At 39.2% G+C, this 18,377-nt stretch overlaps 5 protein-coding genes across 12 annotated transcripts; 3 read left to right on the forward strand and 2 right to left on the reverse strand.

Moving 5' to 3' along the window:
* The first annotated feature begins 99 nt into the window (after positions 1-99).
* On the forward strand, positions 100-579 carry LOC132193695 (small ribosomal subunit protein eS28). Its single transcript, XM_059614524.1, has 2 exons — positions 100-401; positions 463-579. The coding sequence occupies exon 1, from the start codon at positions 183-185 to the stop codon at positions 378-380; it is 198 nt and encodes a 65-aa protein (XP_059470507.1). The 5' UTR covers positions 100-182; the 3' UTR covers positions 381-401; positions 463-579.
* A 259-nt stretch (positions 580-838) lies between these two features.
* LOC132193693 (oocyte zinc finger protein XlCOF6-like) lies at positions 839-5,186 on the forward strand. Of its 2 annotated transcripts, none has more exons than XM_059614520.1 (10): positions 839-1,019; positions 2,654-2,822; positions 2,889-3,041; positions 3,092-3,199; positions 3,251-3,322; positions 3,380-3,462; positions 3,522-3,559; positions 3,621-4,234; positions 4,303-4,676; positions 4,732-5,186. In XM_059614520.1, the coding sequence occupies exons 2-10, from the start codon at positions 2,673-2,675 to the stop codon at positions 5,120-5,122; spliced, it is 1,983 nt and encodes a 660-aa protein (XP_059470503.1). In that variant the 5' UTR covers positions 839-1,019; positions 2,654-2,672; the 3' UTR covers positions 5,123-5,186. The 2 variants fall into 2 exon arrangements, with proteins under 2 accessions (XP_059470503.1, XP_059470504.1); XM_059614521.1 differs by lacking the exon at positions 839-1,019 and adding an exon at positions 1,056-1,262.
* LOC132193694 (peroxynitrite isomerase THAP4-like) lies at positions 1,420-2,373 on the reverse strand. The gene is made up of 4 exons (XM_059614523.1): positions 2,245-2,373; positions 1,858-2,139; positions 1,689-1,792; positions 1,420-1,625 (listed from the first exon to the last, which is right to left on the reverse strand). Exons 1-4 carry the CDS (start codon positions 2,327-2,329, stop codon positions 1,515-1,517), a joined length of 582 nt encoding a protein of 193 aa, XP_059470506.1. The 5' UTR covers positions 2,330-2,373; the 3' UTR covers positions 1,420-1,514.
* A 21-nt stretch (positions 5,187-5,207) lies between the features above and the next one.
* Positions 5,208-9,002, reverse strand: LOC132193691 (zinc finger protein 271-like). Of its 2 annotated transcripts, none has more exons than XM_059614519.1 (10): positions 8,328-9,002; positions 8,151-8,269; positions 7,643-8,016; positions 7,461-7,583; positions 7,323-7,411; positions 6,738-7,268; positions 6,318-6,683; positions 5,967-6,263; positions 5,655-5,915; positions 5,208-5,600 (listed from the first exon to the last, which is right to left on the reverse strand). In XM_059614519.1, exons 1-10 carry the CDS (start codon positions 8,390-8,392, stop codon positions 5,261-5,263), a joined length of 2,565 nt encoding a protein of 854 aa, XP_059470502.1. In that variant the 5' UTR covers positions 8,393-9,002; the 3' UTR covers positions 5,208-5,260. The 2 variants fall into 2 exon arrangements, with proteins under 2 accessions (XP_059470502.1, XP_059470501.1); XM_059614518.1 differs by having other exon boundaries at positions 6,738-7,271.
* LOC132193690 (ribosome-binding protein 1) lies at positions 8,760-18,031 on the forward strand. Of its 6 annotated transcripts, none has more exons than XM_059614512.1 (17): positions 8,760-8,904; positions 9,261-9,609; positions 9,815-9,967; positions 10,052-10,391; positions 13,614-14,017; positions 14,075-14,197; positions 14,248-14,445; positions 14,503-14,669; positions 14,718-14,841; positions 14,915-15,010; positions 15,115-15,210; positions 15,265-15,609; positions 15,665-15,811; positions 16,053-16,181; positions 16,234-16,290; positions 16,522-16,552; positions 17,278-18,031. In XM_059614512.1, the coding sequence occupies exons 2-17, from the start codon at positions 9,262-9,264 to the stop codon at positions 17,334-17,336; spliced, it is 2,817 nt and encodes a 938-aa protein (XP_059470495.1). In that variant the 5' UTR covers positions 8,760-8,904; position 9,261; the 3' UTR covers positions 17,337-18,031. The 6 variants fall into 6 exon arrangements, with proteins under 6 accessions (XP_059470495.1, XP_059470496.1, XP_059470497.1 ...); XM_059614513.1 differs by having other exon boundaries at positions 14,730-14,841; XM_059614514.1 differs by having other exon boundaries at positions 9,261-9,567.
* The last annotated feature ends 346 nt before the right edge of the window (positions 18,032-18,377 follow it).

Raw genomic sequence — 18,377 nt, forward strand, 5'->3', positions numbered from 1 at the left:
TCTCTCATAACGCCTTGAATATTTAAAATAAAACTTTTGCTTTGCTTTAACCGGTATTCTTAATTAAACAATCGACAAACGATGAGCGCAATTTTGTTATGACGTCACTTCCAGCTAAATAAATCTCTTCGTTGCATCGGCTGACATTTTCCACGTGGGACAACAGACCGTAGGACTAAAAAATGGAAAAGCCCGTCGTTCTTGCAAGAGTGATGAAAATTTTGGGCCGCACTGGTTCCCAGGGCCAGTGTACGCAGGTCAAGGTGGAGTTCATCGGTGAGCAGAACCGACAGATCATCCGCAACGTCAAAGGACCCGTGCGGGAAGGCGACATTCTCACCCTCCTCGAGTCCGAGAGAGAAGCCAGAAGATTAAGATAAGGGCCCTTTTTCTACACGAAGGTATAATAAACGACGAGTTTTATTAATTAAATCGCTAATGGGAGTATCGCGCTTGTTGCAGGACGCGTAAACATGGCCAGAATGAACATCCAACGGCGCGCGTCACGGAACTTTCCAAACACAATCTTCTGTCTTATTGCTAATATGTTTAATAAACATTAAAAAATGAAAAGCCCAATCGGTACTTTCCATTAATATTTCTATTAGGCTTTCCACGTATTGTTTTCATCTTCAATGAATTCTTTCTTAATTAAATGAAGCCGTGGTGTTTACTGGCAATTTTTGGTGTCATTCTGTGTTTGTGAGGACGAGCATTAATTTTATTAATTAAAATATCAAAATGCAATCAATTTTCATCAGATATTATTTCAAATTCATATTTCATAGTGAACTCTCCGAATGAAGAAAGGCAAAATGAATTATTTCATTTTGATGCCTTGCATAATTCTTATTTCCATTGCTCGAAAAGCCCGGCAGATGGCGCCACCAATCAATCATCATTATTTTGCTGAAAGCTCTGCAGCTGTCAAATGAAAACAAACCAAATTTTGCTCGAATCTCTTTTAGCTGTCCTTATTTTTATCGCAACTTTTTGCATTTCTTCAGACCAAATTTGAGGTAGTATTAATTTTGTTCTATATAAATTAATGCGCTTGTGTGGTCTAATTTTTTTTATCGTTGGATTTATTCCACTCAAAACGTTTCAGTTAAATTAAATTTTGATTTTAATTCAATGTCACCTTAGACGAAAAAAATTTAATTCGGTTCCGTACAAACAAAATGTGTGTATCTTCGCGCTTCTATTACATGTATTTTAAGTTCTGTATGGCCGAAAGAGGAAACTATCAATAATAATTATTGGTAGGTATTCTTCATTGATAAAATCCATCTCGATCATTGCTTTCCATTTATTTTTTTATATTTGTGCTTGATTATTTGTATTAAATTTAATTTTTCATCTCCTAACTTACAATTTAAAATTCTGGGGAAATTTTCTTAATCGTATTATATTTGAAAGAAGTCCAAACATTTTCCATTTAATAATCATAATCTTTATTAGAGCCGAAGCAAACTTATAAAATTGCAGGAAAAATATAATACATACTGGAAAATTTACATCTTTTTGTACTTGGCCACCAAATGCTCACTCATCTCCGTTTTGGATGTTTGCATGTGAACAATTTGCTCCAGCACATCTCCCTCGAGTTTAAAGCATCTTTTCAACTAAAAGGCAGCAAATTTTATTAATTAAATTATTGTTAGTCGGAGATTTTCAATTTTACAAACCTTTGTCACTTCTGGATCTTTAGCAAAGGACATTCGCCCAATGTTCTTGCTTTCAAGATTTATTTCGTTGCCGGCAACTTCTCCTTCTTCCAGCACCGCCAAACCTATCATTTTTTTATATAAATTATTGAATGTGAAGATAAAAAAAAATTTAATTGATAAATTGTACCTAAATTGTGAGCAACCATGAAAGAAATGGAGTTGGTGCCTGGCTTGATCCTTAGAAACCCTTTTTCGCAGTGCATGGGAACATTTGCGCCGGGTTTGAATGAATAGGCTGCGTAATTGAGCAAGGGTTGTTGGCCCAGAGAAAAGAACTCGATCTCCTCTGCATATTCAAATGGGCTGACTGTCGGGAACGTTCCAACGCCACTTTCACTCTTCCACCGTCCGATGAGCCACAACAGGGGCTTTAAATTTTCATTCTCAATCCCTACTTTTCCTTCAAGTTCTGGAAAAAAAATTTTAATTAAATTTTTTTTACCTCATCCTCATTGACAATATAAATTGACATATAAAAACAGAAAAATTAACATGCAAAACTTTTTAATTATACCCTGAGGAATACTCATTTTCAAAAATTTTAATCCTAAAGGAATGTCTGCAAAGTTTTGATGCGGATTAGCAATATCTATTTTCATTAGTTTATTGACTGGAGTCTGGTCTTTTGTCGGTCTCGGTCGTACCAAAATGATCACCGAAACAACCATACCAACATTATAAATTTCGAGCTTTTTTGGTACCAAAACTAACATGGAGGGAAACAAGTCAAAATCTGGATTTTTAATTTTAGATTTTAATTTTTCTTGACAAAATCATTAGGAAATTATTATTTTTTGTTTCAGATTTTTTTCATTTCTTAAATTTTAAGTAATTCATGCTTAGAAATAAAATTTTAACTTGAGAACATTTTTTTTCATAATTAATTAATTTAATTAAAAATGAAATATTATTTAAATTTCTAGGCCCAGCTAGTGATGCAAAATGGTGGATTACGCGTTGGAGGTTTCCTTCATGGATTTGTGCCGCGTTTGTGCCAATCCGTGCACGAAGTCTCGGAGGATTCAATTTTTTGGAGCAGACGGCACTAGACTCAAATTAATAGAGAAAATTTCAAATCATCTGTCCCTGTTGGTAATATTATTTTTCTCCAAAAAACTATTCATTTAGGTCACTTAACCAATCTGTAATTTATTATAGATAGAAGAAAACGATGGTTACCCAGACTTTGCGTGTGTTTTATGCGCCTCAAAAATATCAATCTGCGATAGTCTCTACAATATCAGCAAAGAAGCCAACGAGCGGCTCCGCGCACTCAAAACTCAGCTTGAATACGAAAAGAAAAATCCAGATGTAAGAAATTTTTAATGAAATTACAAAAAAAAAATCTTTAATTGTTATAGATATCAACAGAGCAGGAATGTGAAAGTGCGGACGAAAATATGTTGGATGCAACATACGCAAATCAAAATATAATGGAAATGAGATCTGACATTGATACAGAAATTAAGGTACATTTTCACTGAAATTGGAAAATCTGGATTAAAATTGATTATTTTTAGGGATCTTACGAAATGATTCCGGATGCTGATAATTCTAGGATAACAGTTATTTTACCAAAAGGAGACCCCTTTGTAAGCATATACATTTTATTATGTAGGAGAAGTTCTAATTTTTACCATAAAATGCAGATCAAGAAGGAAACAGAACAAAGTCTTGTCCTTGTAAATGTGCCCATTGGAAATGATGGCATCCAAAAATCCAAAGGATTAAAGTAATTTACCAAAAATAAAATTGCATATTTATCTGGAAATTAAAATATTTTTTTCGTAGCATGTCTGGCAAGCATGAGCAATCTGCCATTGAGAGAGGTAAGAACAAATTTTGTTATGAATTCATCAAAGAATCATTATGAAATAATTTTTATTTCAGTGATAAAAAGCAATATCGACGTAGAAATTACTAAGTCATTGAACAGTCTGTCGTCGGCAAAGTCAGAATCAGAGGCTGATGGCGTTCGAAGGAGTTCTCGTTCAAGAACCCAGAAGCGGTTTTATGAGATTGACAAGACTGAAGAGCAAGAGGGGCACACTTGCACTGTTTGCAACATGACGTTCAGCACCCTCAAGAAACTGCACATGCACAAGAAAAGCCGATCTCATGACGTCAAAGCGTGTGCTAAAAGTTTAATGTGCGAAAAGTGTAGAAAAACGTTTGGTTCAGCTGATGATTTGAAATCTCACAACTGCAGCCCTCTGGTTTGCTATTTTTGCAATAGTTGGTTTGCCAATACCAAGGAGCAGGAGCAACACCAGTCTCTACACGACGGCCCTTACATTTGTGACATGTGCGGCGCCACTTTCTCCAACCTCGAAGTTCTGCAATATCACATTCTGTGGCACACATCAGGAAAGGGCAGAAAAAGGTTGTACCAGTGTAAAGTCTGTGGGAGGTTGTTCAAGAGCCGATTTGGTTTGAAGGGCCACGAAAGCAGCCACACTGATCAGCGCCTCTACTCATGTTACATCTGCAATACTTCTTTCCGGGTAATTAATTATTTAAGCTTAATTTTTCAAGAAATGTCCTTATCAATTAAAATCTTTTGCTTTGATAGAACAAAGATGAAATGCTTTTGCACCGAAACCAGCACACAAAGGAGGAAAAAGAGCATAAGCTTGGTGAGACGCCAAGAAAAAAGAATCTGCAGACTTGCGAAGTCTGCAAGAAGGTGTTAGGAAGTAAAGCTAGTCTCAAGGTTCACATGAGAATACACAGAGGCGAGAAGCCTTTCGAGTGTTCGGAGTGTGGAAAACATTTCAGACAAGAAATCAAACTGCGCTACCATTTACGTCTTCACATGGGAGAGCTACCTTATGCCTGCACTACCTGTGGCAAAAGATTCAACACGCAACGGCAGTTGGACACCCACACCAGAATGCACACCAACGAAAGGCCCTACATCTGCGAAGTCTGTGGTCTTGGCTTTAGGTAGTTAGTGTATACTTAATCTAGAGACATTTTCTGATTCTCAAATAAATATTAGATCGATCGGAGTTCTTGGGCGACATAAGAATACGCACAGCGAAGAGCCTCTTTTTGCCTGCTCGTTTTGTGGCAAGAAATTCCGCACCAGACATGCCACGACGACTCACGAGAGGACGCACACAGGGGACAAGAGGGTCATATGTGATTTGTGTGGCCGCACCTTTGCACACAAGTCAACATTGGATAAGCATCGACGTCGACACGAGAAGCAATTAGTTTATTGTTTGGACTGTAATATTTCATTTTCTAGCAAAAAGGAACTTAGGAGGCACTTTCAAAAGAAGCATTCGGTCACATTAGTGGCCCCAGTTTTTGAAGCTGTCAGAAATTCAGAGTTTGTTTCGCTTTCTGTGCCAAATGATGATTTAATTGTTGAAGTAGTTGTTTGATCTCAATTTTGATGTTCATGAAATTTTAAAATTTTTTAAAGCTCGTCAATAAAGTAATTTTCAAATAAAACCTTGATGGCTTTTTACAGAAAAATGAAACGTCATGGACTTGAAATTTTGCTTGTAACAGTTTAATAATTAAGATTGTAATTGAATTTGCTCAACTTCAATTACTCCCTCATCTAACATGATTTCACAATGTCCGTCTTCAATTGTAATTTCCGGGAAAGTTGTTATTAGAGTTCCTGCAACCATAGCTACATCCTCGACTGAGTGGGTGGCCTCGTGCTTCTTCATGGTTTTCCTGTTAGTGCACACAAAGTCACACATACGGCATATGTGTTGTCTTATGGTCTTGGAGTGAGTCTTCTTGTGCTTGGTCAAATCCCCTCTTTGTTTGAATGCTCTCTCGCAGAGATCGCAAACATAAGGCTTCAATCCGGTGTGGATCCTTTCATGTATTTGAAGAGATTCCTTCCTAAGATCACAAAATAAAATACAACTGAAATGGGCTTAACTAGCCAACACCCACCTATGAAAAGAACTGGTACAGTGGCTGCATTTGAAGCGCTTATCATCACTGTGCACACTTAAGTGCTGGTTTAGGCTGCCAGACCCTCGAAAAGAAGCTCCACAGTATTGGCAAGAATAGGGTTTTTCATTGGTGTGGATGCGCTCGTGAACAATCCTTGCTGTTCTTGTAATGAATCCCTCGGAGCAATAAGTGCACCGATGAGGTTTTTCGACCGAGTGCTTTTTCCGATGGTACGTTAGAGCTGGCTTTTGCGAGAACCTTGAAAAATTGATTTAGTTTTTTTTTCTAACTTGTGCTAAACAATCTTACTTCTTGCCACAAGTGTCACATTCAAATGGCTTTTCACCAGTATGTATCCGAACATGAGCAGCTAAGGATGTTTTTGTGGCCAAGAACTTCTTGCAAAATTCACATTCAAAGCGAGCTTCAGTTTGGCGAACGGTCGATTCCGATTTGTCCTGTGCAAGTTCTTCATTGGTATGGCCTTTGCGATGAGCAACCACTTCGCTAATAGTGTCGAACGTCTCTTTGCAAATTTTGCAAACATACTTGTTTTTATATATGTGTTTCTTCATGTGCTCATTTAAATTGCCCTTTCGGTTAAATCTATTCACAGAAAAATATTAAACCAAACTTTAATAAATGAGCAGGAATCATTACCTTGAACCACACAAGTGGCATTCAAACGTGAGATCAGTTCTGTGCACCAGCAAATGCTGAGACAACTGCTGCTTGCGGTGGAAACTTTTGGAGCAAACGTCACAGGAAAACGGCCGCTCTCCAGTGTGCGTCCTCGAGTGTTCGTCCACCAAAAATTGACATCGGTAAGTCTTTTCACAGTGAGGGCACTTGAATCTCTTCTTTTGGTCGTCCGGCAAGTGAGACTTTTCATGAGCTCGCAGATTCGAGCTGTGCTTAAATGTTTTTCCACACTCGGGACACATGTATGGTTTCTCCTCACTATGTGTTCGCATGTGTATATTGTAGCCAGTTTTGGTGTTAAAGGCCCGCAGGCACTCTGTACATCTGCAAAAAGGTCATGTCAAAATTTTTTAGAAAATAATTTAAGTGTAATCTCACCGAAAACCTTTATATTCTGAATGCTCAGTTATGTGACGTAATAGCATTCGTTTTGTGTAAAAATTGCTTTGGCAGTAGTGACAAGTAAAGCCTTTCGGATCTTCATGAGCTTTCGCATGATGCTCTTGCAGCAGTGCCAAACTGCTGAAGGTCTGTCTGCAAAGTCTACACGTAGCTGTACCCGTTTCCTTCAAATTCTGTTGTCCAACCATAGCCTGAATAGCGTCCACTATTTTGCTCTGCAGAGACTTTTCCATTTGGTTGAATTCTTTGGACATTTTCATGGAACCCTCTCTCAACAGCTGAATTTCAGCAACGTTTGTTACTTTCAGCCATTCGCCAAGGTGCTTTTCAAGCTGATGCGATTCCAATACTTGCTGTGAATCAAACAGTTCTTTGCACCACTGACAGAAATTCATTTCAATTGAGTGAACGTCGCGCTGGTGTTTCACAACAGATTCAACGCCCTGAATGTTTTCATTGCACACTGTGCATAGGAAGAGCTCATGAGAATCTGCCAGCAAGGACGACCTACTTTGTCTCAATTATTAAGGATTTTAAGCATTATTTATAAAATGGCATTACCCATTTTCTGGTATTGAATTATCATTTGTTTTGTCATCAGAACCATGAAGCCTCACAACAACAACTTTAATAGTAGATTTTTCCGCTACCTTTAAAAATGAATAGAAAGGATGTGCTGGACAAAAAATTTACAACAACCTTTGATTTTAGGTTTGCAAAATCCAGCCCTGAAGGAAGTTTGTGTTCTTCTTGCGACATGCATGTCACAGCAGTGACAGATTCTGGAGTATTTAAGCACTCTAGTCCAGTCTCAATAATTTTCTATAAGTAAAATTTTAAAGTAAAAAGATAAATTGTATACTAAGTTAAAAATTATGTACTTGGTTGCTTTCCTCCAGTTCTTCTTTGGAAACCAGCTCTTTCAGTCTTTGCTCCGTTTCTCCGCAACATTTTACCAGCTGGTGACACATTTCCAAATAGGTCACACATACTAAGCAAATTTGCAAAGGGAGTCTGTCGCTTTCCATAACTCTAATCGGCAAATGTTTGTGGATTTTTTCACACAAATTCCTTTTGCGACCTTCTTCACTAAATATAGCAAGCTTCGCATTTTTCGGAGAGCCACATATTCTGCAGAGATCGATGGATTTGACGTCTGCCTCACATAGTGACGGAAAACCAGAATATGGAAGTTTAAAACAGAGTTTGTCCTCAGTTATCTCTTCTAGGTCATTAACATTTATGACATCCAAATCTGTAAAATGATTCATTTGCCATTAATTGCATATGGTAATAAATAATAATTATATACATGTGGCAATGTTGAGATTTAACATAAGATATTTATTTAAAATTATTCCTTCTTAAAAAAATAATTTAAACATTCACCATTATTCATCGAGACCTCAAAAATTGGCATTGCCGTGTCATCTTGAATCTCGTCCTCTTCATTAATGTGGACCTCAACTGACGGTTCTAAATAAGAGTTAAAGTCAGCGCCGCTACACCTAAAATTGATAAAAATAATAGCATGGGCACTTTCAACAGTATTTTTGATCGCAAAACCTTTCTATTAATTTTGAGCAGTCGCCGTCCTCCGAGCTGTCAATCTCCACGTAAATACTTTCCATTTTAGTTATGGAATTAGCTGCTATCAGGACTGCAGTTTAAGGTGGAAAACTTCCAGAGAACATAATAGAATTTTCAAAATTCAACACATTTTTTAATGCAACTACGACGAGAAAACGTTTCATATGTGTTTTGTTGTTATTTTGTTGTTGTGATGTGAAACAGTTTAAATTTGAGACGCTGCGCTCGACACCATCTTTAACACTAAAACCTTTACGGAAGGAACAAATCATCAAATAAAAAATGGAGATTTCGCATCTTCTTATATTAAGTTTGAGAAATTTGCATTAATTTCGTTCCGTTTTCCATTCCGCAATGATCGATGATTCCACTGCGTTCCGTCTTCTCAACATTCCCCTTCCAATTGAGAACGCACGACGCGGTCAGTGAACCGAAGTTAGTGTACGTGGTGGGCTGGCAGACGACTCTGGTTGCGCATTTCGTCGACCTTTTCCCTGATTTGCAAACTGAAAGGGTCGTTGGATGTTCTAGCGACGCACCCTTGACACACCAGGTACGCTGCGAACGCCAATTTCGCGCCGATTGTGGGGTACTTTGCTCGTTCGGCGGGCGAGTCGGGGCCGTGGGAAGCGACGACGGCACTGGCTGGCCGTCGCTGTCGCCGCCGCACGTCTCTTGCATAATCGCGCCGACCGAATTAATTAAGCAGCGCCCCAAGGGCCGACACGTACATATTTTTCCTCCTCTGGCGAGTTGACAAGTGGGGTGCTCAAATTTTCGTTCGGACACGCAGCGACTGACGTTTCACCCACTTTCATTTCGGCAGAGGACCAGCGCAGTCATCACTTTTTGATTTTTTTTTTCGTCGATAAGCAAATTAATTTGTTTTTCTTCTCGGACGTTCCGCAGGATGGATTTGAACACTGCTCTGATTTCCGGCGCCGGGACGGTCTTGTGTGGGGTCTTCGTGGCCATCATCTTCATCTTCGGCTTCAAAGAGAAGACTTTCGAAGAGGCGCTGGACGAGCAGCGCAGACGTGGCGGCGAGCTGATGGACCTCATCGGCGACAAGGCGCGCGCCAAGAAGCCCAAGAAGCCCAGCAAGAAAAAGGAAAAGCAGCAGCAGCAGGTTGACCAGCCGCAGCCAGCCGCCCCTGCATCCACACCCATCGAGATGCACCCTCACGTCGAGTTCAAGTTCCCCGAGGCTGAAGTTGTAAGTGAGAGAGTCGCACCTACAGTCGTTGCCCCTGCTCAGGTATTTCAATCAGAAAATTTTACTAAAGTAGCTGAGTGTGTAGAAGTTCTTACAAAGCTTGACGGTGATGGACCTTTTATTAACTCTTTTGTCATGTTCATAGTTTTCCCTATTATTTGAGAATGTCAAATCTGAATGTCGTTTTTAAAAAAAATTTGTGGAAAAGCTAATTTATTAATTTGTATCACTTTGTTTTACTTGTCAGGATGAAGTGAAGAAGAAGCGCAAGAATAAGGTCAAGCCTATTTTGCACAACCGAGAGGAGCACAGTCCTCTGGCCGAAGAGGAACCTGTGGTGGCCAATCACTTTGAAGAAATTCTGCCCAAGGATGACGTCCTCATGAAGAGGAGCATAAGCGTGAGTAATTTTTTTCCGTATTTTTATTCGTCCCTTTCAAATCAAAAACCAACATATTAATTCCCTCCTCTTTTGCTTTTACAGCAGGAGGAATCTCTTGACGAAGTTGACGCTGACGATGTGCCACCTCCGCTGCCCCCGAAGCCCAAGTCTGTCAAAGTGGTGCCCCCGGTTTTGGCCAAAGTCAAGCAGGCCCAGGGCAAGGTGGCCCTCAACAGCAGCGAGCCGATCAAACCGGGCAAGGTTGTGCTCAACACCGAAAAGCCAACCAAGCTGGCCCTCAATGTCCAGGTGGCCGAGGCGCCTGTTGTGGCCGTCAGCCAGCCTGTCCAGGCCGCTGCACCTGCATTGGTTGTCCAGCCCATCGTGCCGAAGGACAAGAAAAAGAAGAAGGGCGACGTCCTTTCCCTCCAGCAGATGATCAGTGAGTTTGATTAATTTTTTTCCTATCTTTTTCTGTAATTTTAAAGGAGTTTCTTCATCTGGATCGTCTTTCCTTTTAAATGAGAAAGGCGATACTGTAAGTTTGGGAATTCCCAGCGGTATTGAGTTTATCAATATATCAAGTTAGTCGACAGACACCTTTTGGGTGTGGTGCTGGCTGCGTTTCCTTGTAGGTGGCTGGCAAGGACGCCTGCCTTCCGTATGATTCGCGAAGCAAAAAGAAACTCAATTTCTTCGAGATAAATTTATTTCTAATCTGGTGCAAATAAGCCACTCGAGTTGAGAAATAATTATTATTTCATTATGCTGCTGATTCAAAAGTGGCGACAATAGGTTATTGGCTGGTCTCATTCAAAGTCCTCATTCCCAAGGGCGTACACGTCGCCCGGCCGCAGCTCGCTCGTTAGCAGTCGGTTTTTCCCCTTTTGAAAAAAAAGGTGCAAAGTGTCGCGTGACCTTGTATTAATGAACGTCCGTTCTCCGAACCGAAAGTGGGCCGCGAATCCAGCCCAAATTTTGCGTTACTGGAGCGTCGAGAGAGCGAGAGGAAGAATTCCAAACAGAGCCGAGATAAGATAGAGGGGTTCCCTTCTTGTCCTACAAGAGGATGTTGCCTTATCAGCCAGCACCGCACATTCTCGATTTTTCTTCACTGTGCGCCCGAGAAGAATAAAAGTTGCACACTTGGTGCTTCGGTACACACTACTTACAACTTGTTTCGAACTCTCAGATAATAAAAAAATACAAGATACGGACAAACTTTTTTGAGGCTTCGGCTGAAGAGCAAATTGAAAAAGAAAATAACCCATGTAGAATTATAAAAGAATTTTTTTCTGATATTTTCTATTTTCTTTCTAACTGCACGATAAATTGTTAAAAAAAAGGAAAATTTGAAAATTAATACTTTGATGATAATTATTTTTTTCTGTGGTTTTTATTAGTGATTTTGTGTTAAAGTTTCTTAGATTTCAATTCCATTTTAAGTATAAATTGAAAAATGTCTCTAAAAATGGAGAAACACGCCTAAGGGGAAAACTCCGTTTCAATTTACAATCATTTGGTGAGCAAGTCTAAAATTTTATTTCTTATAATAAAAATTATTAGTTGCATTGGTAAACGGATATTTCCTACCACACTTTGGGCTATCGGCCGATTTATCAATTTTCAGCGGTAGGAAAAATGTTAGTGGTTTTTTCTAATTTTATTTTGCTCTTAATAAATTGATAATTTTGAATTCAAGAATAATATTAATTATCGATAAAATCCACAGCTTTTATTAATTTCTGCTTGGTTATTTTTTGTTCTTCGTAATTTAAACTTGGTAATCGCAATCGTCCCCTGGGATCTCGATGCGTCAGCGAACTATAGACTGCCGGCTCATCACATGCGCCACACACATGCTAATTTCCACGATTTCTTTGTCCACTTCCGCCGTTCGCTTTCGCCTCGCGCGTGTTACGCAAATATCCGGTTGGATTGTTTGCGCCGTCGCTAATCGCTGCAAATATTTGAGGCAACTTGTTGATGCTTCCGACCGCGGCGCGGTTGTTAAAACGAGAAAGAGAGAGAAAGATGCGCCGATTATAACGGTCGGCCCGGCGAGTGGAGAACAAAGAAAAGCTCCAAAGAGAGAGAAGCTCCCACGCCATGGCCGAGCAGCCAACGCGGCATGCATTTCACACAGTCACGTCCTCCGCCTGGTAACAGCCAGTTTGGAGAACCGACTTTTCCTTCCTCAGACAACCCGCGCCGAACCTCTAATTATTTCAACAAATCGAAAAAAAAAATGAGCTCTGGATTTCGGAGAAATCGCACTCGAGCCGGCGCCAAACGCAACCTTGACTCACGATTGACTTTGACCTTTGAAACCTGCTGCCGTCGGATGTTATCTTGAGGCTGCTCGCGATTTGCCACTCGCGACGGCACAAAAGGAATGCGCGACTAGCAGGATTATTGTTTGTTTTTTTATAGACGGATTGATTACATTGTCCTTTTTTTTGTGGAAAAGAAATGACGTGATGTTTTCGACGAGCGTACTGAAAATTTAACACAAATGTCATGTTTTTCCTTTTTTTTTTTTTTTACTTTTTAACAAATTCGTTAATTCAATTGAGAAAAAAGAGGAAGTATTTGACAAAACCGAAACGGCACAACCACTAGCAAGAATTTTGCTAAAACTTCCTAGATCAAAAATTATCAGAGCTGAGAGACCAAATTAAGTTTTTTCTAGTAATTGGCAATTATTTCAATGCTTAAATTTTTTTAAATCGCCTTATTTTTCATTATGTTTCTGGCACTTATTAAAAAGGAATAAAATTCCGTGCATTTCAGATTTTGAGAGCAACAGGAATTGTTTAGTTTCTTTAAAATAAAAACACCAAAGACCTAATTGTTCACGATTCAGTCATTAAACTGCGTTGAAGTCTACCTTGCAATCTTATCCTTCTGATTTTATTGTGGCTCCTGACAACTCACGTCCATCATTTTATTTTTATGCCCTGGAACTTGGATTTCGCAGATTGCTTTGCGGTCTCCGAGCGATTCATTTCACCGCAGCAATCAAGTCAGTCAGGCAAACCGCTTCTCTATACTGTTGACCTATAATTCCACCACCGTCCTTGTGCTTTTTTTGCAATAATTGGAAACAGTGTCACCCGCACTCTTGCGTCAATATATTTGTTTTGAATAAATTTTACGTACTCATGCTGGCGGGCAATCATCCGCCTCAATGAACTCGACACTCAACTTCAGTATTATTTGGACAGCCAAATGAATTGGGGCATTCGGAATGCCAAACAAAAGCTATAATGATTATTCATTTCACTCTTACTGTAAACAGCCTGATTGAACAGTCAAGCGAATTAATTGATTCCAGTTGGGTTTAATTGGTGTCTATTATGTTGTTTGCATTAATGAATGTGGACTAGCCACATTAAATTATCAAAATAAAGTGCCTCAATTAGGTTTCATCCAAAACAAATTAATTTCCTGAATGGCAAGAATCCCACAATTCTTTTACTGGCAATTTGTTTTTGTGATATAATAACGGCAATATATTAGATTATTATACTTTTTTTTTTTAAATCTGTTTCAATTATTTGAATTCTTTTAGAAAGTTTAGGATTCCAAAATTGAACCAAATTGTTATGAAAAATTGAAGTTTGTGAATTGAACTAAATTTGCCACTTGTTATTTTTTTCAGGCAAAGACTCTGAGACAGTCACCCTTGGCATGCTGCTGCCGCTTGTGCAAAGAGCTGAGTTGTCGCGCTCCGAGGTCCATCAGCTCATTGAGCAGCTGCTGAACCGTGAGCGTGTCGAAGGCCATGAATGGGTGGAGGGCCGTCAGGACCCTGTTGCGCGACTTAAAAAGCAACTGGCCGAGAAGGAAAAGGCCCTTGCTGAGGAACAGCAGGGCGCTCAGGCTGTGCATGCCAAGCTTCTTGAACTGAGGGCCGAACTGAACGGCGAAAAGTCACGCCAGGGCGCTGCTCAGAGGCAGCTGGAGGAGCAACTGATTGCCAAGAACCATGCCATCCAAGTGCTGAACAACCAACTGCAGGCTACTGCTGACCTGCAGAACAAGAATGCGCACAACACACAAATGGTAAATAATATTAAAAAATCCTTAAGTTTTATTAATCTTATATTTGGTTAATTTCAGCTTCAAAATCAATTGCTGGAGGAGCGAAAACTTGTTAGGAAGCTGACAGAAGAAAAGAATGCTGCACTCAAGAGTGCTGCAGCCCAAATTGACATTTCCAAACTGACACAGGTTCACCAAGAGGTAAAATTTTTCATATTCCCTTTTGCTGTTTTTATAAATATAAATTTCAGGAGGTTTGCCAGTTGCAAGCACAAATTGCCGCCTCTCAGAATGCAATTGCGGACCTCGAAAATAGGATTCAGAAGAGTCAAAGTGTGCACGATGAACTTCGAAATGAATTAAATGCTTCAAAGCAGAAGATTCACAATGAGGAACAAGAGAAAGAGTCTTTGAAGGCGGAGCTCATGTCTTCGAAAAAGAACCTGGAGGTGAATTTTTTTAATATTTTTTTTGGAATCAAAGATCTAATTTTGATATGTTTATAGAATATCTCGATTGTTCACAATGAGCTTGAGCAGCGAATTAGAAGTCTTGAGTCTGACCTTAAACAAAGTCAGGAAGAAACGAAACGTCTCAAAGCTGAGGCAGCCAAAGCTCCAATTGCTAGTGAAGTTCCTGATTTCAGTCATAGAGTGAAAGAGCTTGAGGAAAAGTATGTTCATGAAATAAGTTTTTAAGGGATTCAACAAGTAACCAAAAGAATTTTGCTCAGGGTCGAAGAAAAAGATGCTCTTCTAAATAAATTGCTGTCTGAGAAGTCGCAGCACACAAGCACAATTGACAAACTGAAGGAGGAACTGGAAGCTCAAAGACTTAAAAATGACGTGAGTAGACAGCTTTCTTTTTCTAATCTTGAGCATGGAGGTTTCTTACTATTCAAATTTCATGGCCATTCAGGATTTGCGAACAAAAAATTGGAAGGTCATGGAGGCAGCCACAACTGCCGAGAAAAAGTTAGAGGCTAAAATGAAAGAGTGTGAGAGACTAACCAGAGTAAGTGGCTTTTATTCTACTAATAAACTTCAAAAATAATTTTTTTTCTTGATATGTATTTATTTACATTATCAAAACTGGAATAAAACCTAAATGCATTTCAGGATGCAGCTTCCATTAAATCGCAAGGCGAGGAGCAGGATTCCTTCCGCCAGCTGTTGCAAAGACTTTTCCCTGAAGTTTCTTCTCCTGATATTAAGGTATTATGCAAACTATTCTACCAAGATAAGTTATTCCGTTTAATCTACAAATAGGACCAAGCTTTGTGGATCCAACAATTTGAAACATCCGCCCAGCAGTATCTGCAGGAGCTTAGTAGTGACCAGCAGCAACAGGTTTCATCACCAAGTGCTGATGAATCAACCAAACTTGTTTTGGACGAAGTTGAAAGCCAAAACAAGCAGTTGCAAGCTATGGTCACCCACTACAAAACCATCATTGAGGAGACCGAGGGAATGCTCAACAAGCTGGAGAAACATGTGGAACAAGAGGAGGCTCGCTGGAGGCGACAACTCGAGCTCAAGGATGAAGAGCTGGAGGCTGTGGTCAGAGATAGAGACTCACTTAAATCCAAGGTTGAGAGCTGTGCTGGCAATGCTGTAAGATTTTTTTTTTAATTATTTGTTTAAAATTCTAATTCTCGAATATTATTAGGACGCTGTGAAAAGACTAGATGAGGTGCAAGAGAAATTAAAGAAAGTAGAAGAGACGGAGTCCAGCGCTAAAAAGCAAATTAGTGAATTGCAAGCCCGCCTTGAGGGAGTGACTGAAGACTTGAAATCTGCAAAACAGTCTAAAGAGGTCAGTGTCAAATTTTTATCATGCCGAAATTGTGCATCACCCAATTCTCGACGGAGGTTCCCATCGATTGGGTTCATCTGTTTTCCGATTGGGCAGATAAAAATGGCCATCTTTTCCACGGAGTTGACTCAATATAGAGCATTTCCGCAGCCCTAAAGAATGGCTACATATTATTCCTCTGTATCTGCTTGAAATGTTTCACTTTTTATAGCATATTGATTTATTGTATTTTACATTTCAGGAGCAGGATGCAAATGCTGCTCAACTTGCGAAAGAAGCCGGTCGCTGTCAACTGCTGGAGCAGCAAATCAAGGAGTTGGAGTCCAAACTCGGATTGGCGCTTTCTAATCACATAGAAAATAAATCTAAGGTCAGCCAAATTACTATTTATTTGCTCTGTTTTGTAATTAATTATTATTCAGGATGCCACATTAAATTCCAATACCAATGGCCTGTCGCTGGAGCCTTCCATATCTGAGGTAGGGCAAAATAGAATTTATCACTTTTTCTAGCTTTGTAGACTTGTCATTTATGCGCCATTTTGTATATTTTGAACGGCTGTTGTCAAATAAGTTTCAGCCTATTAGTCTTCGTTTTAGACTTAATGAGTTATTTTTTGTGGGCGTGAGAAAAACTGCACACCAGCCCTTGGACAAACATTGTGCCACTGAATTGTTAATAATTCTGATTTGTGTCTTATTCCATCACAGAGTAGGCCTGTAAAGCGGCGAAGGTTTACAGGTAGGAATCCGAATAAGAAATGTCGTTCAGGCTTTGCTGCTGTCCAAATCAATCAGGGCTGAGGTGGCACTGCTTAAACCACTGCTTATAGGGGTGGAAATTTTGTCTGCAAAAAGGAGTCAATAGTTTTTTTGTATATTCATTGGCTCTTGTTCCCAAGGCAATACTGTTGATAGATGTTAGTGAGCCTCAATGTCACGGTCCAGGGCACAATGTTGGTCACTTGTGGTGGTTGTTTTTGCCGCCTGCTGATGTGCTGATATAAAAAAAAGAACGCACAATGTGTACATATCACGATTCATGCATGTTGCTGCTCATGTTTACATACATTTCATCAAACATAAACCGCACGCTTTTTACGACCACTCACTTGTGTCGTTTGTAACGTGTGGGTTTGGGCATTTGACATCCATCCTGAACAGAGCAACTGCCAAAAATTTCAGTTTATTCGTATCATAAAGAAAAAATTTGTTGCAAATCGCCTCCATTTCAAAGCAAATTCATGCTATTGCTATTTTTTTTTTTGGCACCAATTCGCTTGTTTGAAAAATTTTGCTGAATACTGAAATGTCTATTTATCGGGCAGACCGTGAAGAAGCCGTCGAGGATCAGCTTGGATGTAATGCCGCGTTCACCTCTCATAAAATTTATTTAGTTGCTATGATTGTTTTAATTTTTGATTTCTGTCAGTATCATCATGATTAATTGTATTTTTTAAATTCCAGAGTGGTTCCGAAGAAAAATGAGTTATCGCAAACGACGCAGCGTTTCCTCTGCGCCCTGAAGCCACAAATAGACATTCTATGGACAAAAGCTGTGCGTGCAAGAATTTGTTCCGTCACTGCATTATCAACTCAAAACTCAACCCAATTGGTCCCCCAGTCATATAATAATGAATATTACTATTTTTCCTTGTTGAAATGTAATTTTGTAACATGTAATATTTTTCCTCTTGTTGTCTTTTTTAAGAAGTACTTTTATTTTGTCTCTGAAATGAAACTCGGTATATGGGTCAAAATTGCATTGATTAATGCGCATAATAATGATACGATTATTTAGATTAACAAAGAATATCACAGATACTACTATCGCATAATATTTTATTAGGGATGTGTAGTTTTTATGTCAATATGTTCCATTAATCTTAATTTTCTTGTGTTTTTTTTTTAAAGTATATAATTAAATGTTATAGCACAGCTGTCATTACACTCGCCCCCAAAGCATTGTCAAGCACTGATTTTTTTTACTACAGAGTACATAAAAATTTCTGAGAAATTGGCACAATTTTTTACAGTCGGTGTTGCTGTACTTATGAATTAAGTAAGGCCTAATCCAAGGCAACATAAGATGTGACTGACCCAGTGTTGCACTGCTGCTGTGTGATGATAAAATCTAAATGTGTCACTTCTATGGGCAATTGTTTTAATACTAAATTTGTAATAAGAAAATAATAAAACCAGCTTTACAAACTCGAGGAAATTAGGTCGTTTTCCTTTGTGCTCACTAGCTTTGAGACTTCTTTATGGCTTAAGAGTTTATCTGCAAAGTAACTAGCTTCCCTTTATAAGAAGCCTGTGAAGTAAAACGTTGACGACAGCTTTGGATTAGCAGATTCTCACCGCGTAGAAGGTGGATTAAAATAATTTACGACAACTACCAACACATTGCATCCAAGTAGGATACCTTTGAAACGAGGGGCTGTTGTTTGATGTACCCGCACTCCAGTTACGCTCAAAACTGCTTTTCTAAGAAATCACTTCAATATAGGTTAAAATAATGGCAAGAAGAGGAGGTAATTTATGTAGATTGTGCAGTATTAACCCAA

The sequence above is a fragment of the Neocloeon triangulifer genome, unplaced genomic scaffold (assembly GCF_031216515.1).
Source record: "Neocloeon triangulifer isolate White Clay Creek 2 clone unplaced genomic scaffold, ASM3121651v1 ptg000004l, whole genome shotgun sequence".
Classification (NCBI taxonomy): Eukaryota; Metazoa; Arthropoda; class Insecta; order Ephemeroptera; family Baetidae; genus Neocloeon; species Neocloeon triangulifer.

Excerpts from the sequence above, each read along its gene's own strand:
- LOC132193695 (XM_059614524.1), top strand. The coding sequence starts at position 183 with ATGGAAAAGCCCGTCGTTCTTGCAAGAGTGATGAAAATTTTGGGCCGC.
- LOC132193694 (XM_059614523.1), bottom strand. The coding sequence starts at position 2,329 with ATGAAAATAGATATTGCTAATCCGCATCAAAACTTTGCAGACATTCCT. Across the intron at positions 1,793-1,857 it reads CATGGTTGCTCACAATTTAG|GTTTGGCGGTGCTGGAAGAA; the intron begins GTACAATTTATC and ends AAAAAATGATAG. Across the intron at positions 1,626-1,688 it reads AAGATCCAGAAGTGACAAAG|TTGAAAAGATGCTTTAAACT; the intron begins GTTTGTAAAATT and ends GCTGCCTTTTAG.
- LOC132193693 (XM_059614520.1), top strand. The coding sequence starts at position 2,673 with ATGGTGGATTACGCGTTGGAGGTTTCCTTCATGGATTTGTGCCGCGTT. Across the intron at positions 3,200-3,250 it reads ACATTGATACAGAAATTAAG|GGATCTTACGAAATGATTCC; the intron begins GTACATTTTCAC and ends GATTATTTTTAG. Across the intron at positions 3,323-3,379 it reads TACCAAAAGGAGACCCCTTT|ATCAAGAAGGAAACAGAACA; the intron begins GTAAGCATATAC and ends CATAAAATGCAG.
- LOC132193691 (XM_059614518.1), bottom strand. The coding sequence starts at position 8,392 with ATGGAAAGTATTTACGTGGAGATTGACAGCTCGGAGGACGGCGACTGC. Across the intron at positions 8,270-8,327 it reads TGCTCAAAATTAATAGAAAG|GTGTAGCGGCGCTGACTTTA; the intron begins GTTTTGCGATCA and ends TATCAATTTTAG. Across the intron at positions 6,264-6,317 it reads TGCCACTTGTGTGGTTCAAG|ATTTAACCGAAAGGGCAATT; the intron begins GTAATGATTCCT and ends TTCTGTGAATAG.
- LOC132193690 (XM_059614512.1), top strand. The coding sequence starts at position 9,262 with ATGGATTTGAACACTGCTCTGATTTCCGGCGCCGGGACGGTCTTGTGT. Across the intron at positions 9,610-9,814 it reads CAGTCGTTGCCCCTGCTCAG|GATGAAGTGAAGAAGAAGCG; the intron begins GTATTTCAATCA and ends TTTACTTGTCAG. Across the intron at positions 14,842-14,914 it reads CTCAAAGACTTAAAAATGAC|GATTTGCGAACAAAAAATTG; the intron begins GTGAGTAGACAG and ends ATGGCCATTCAG.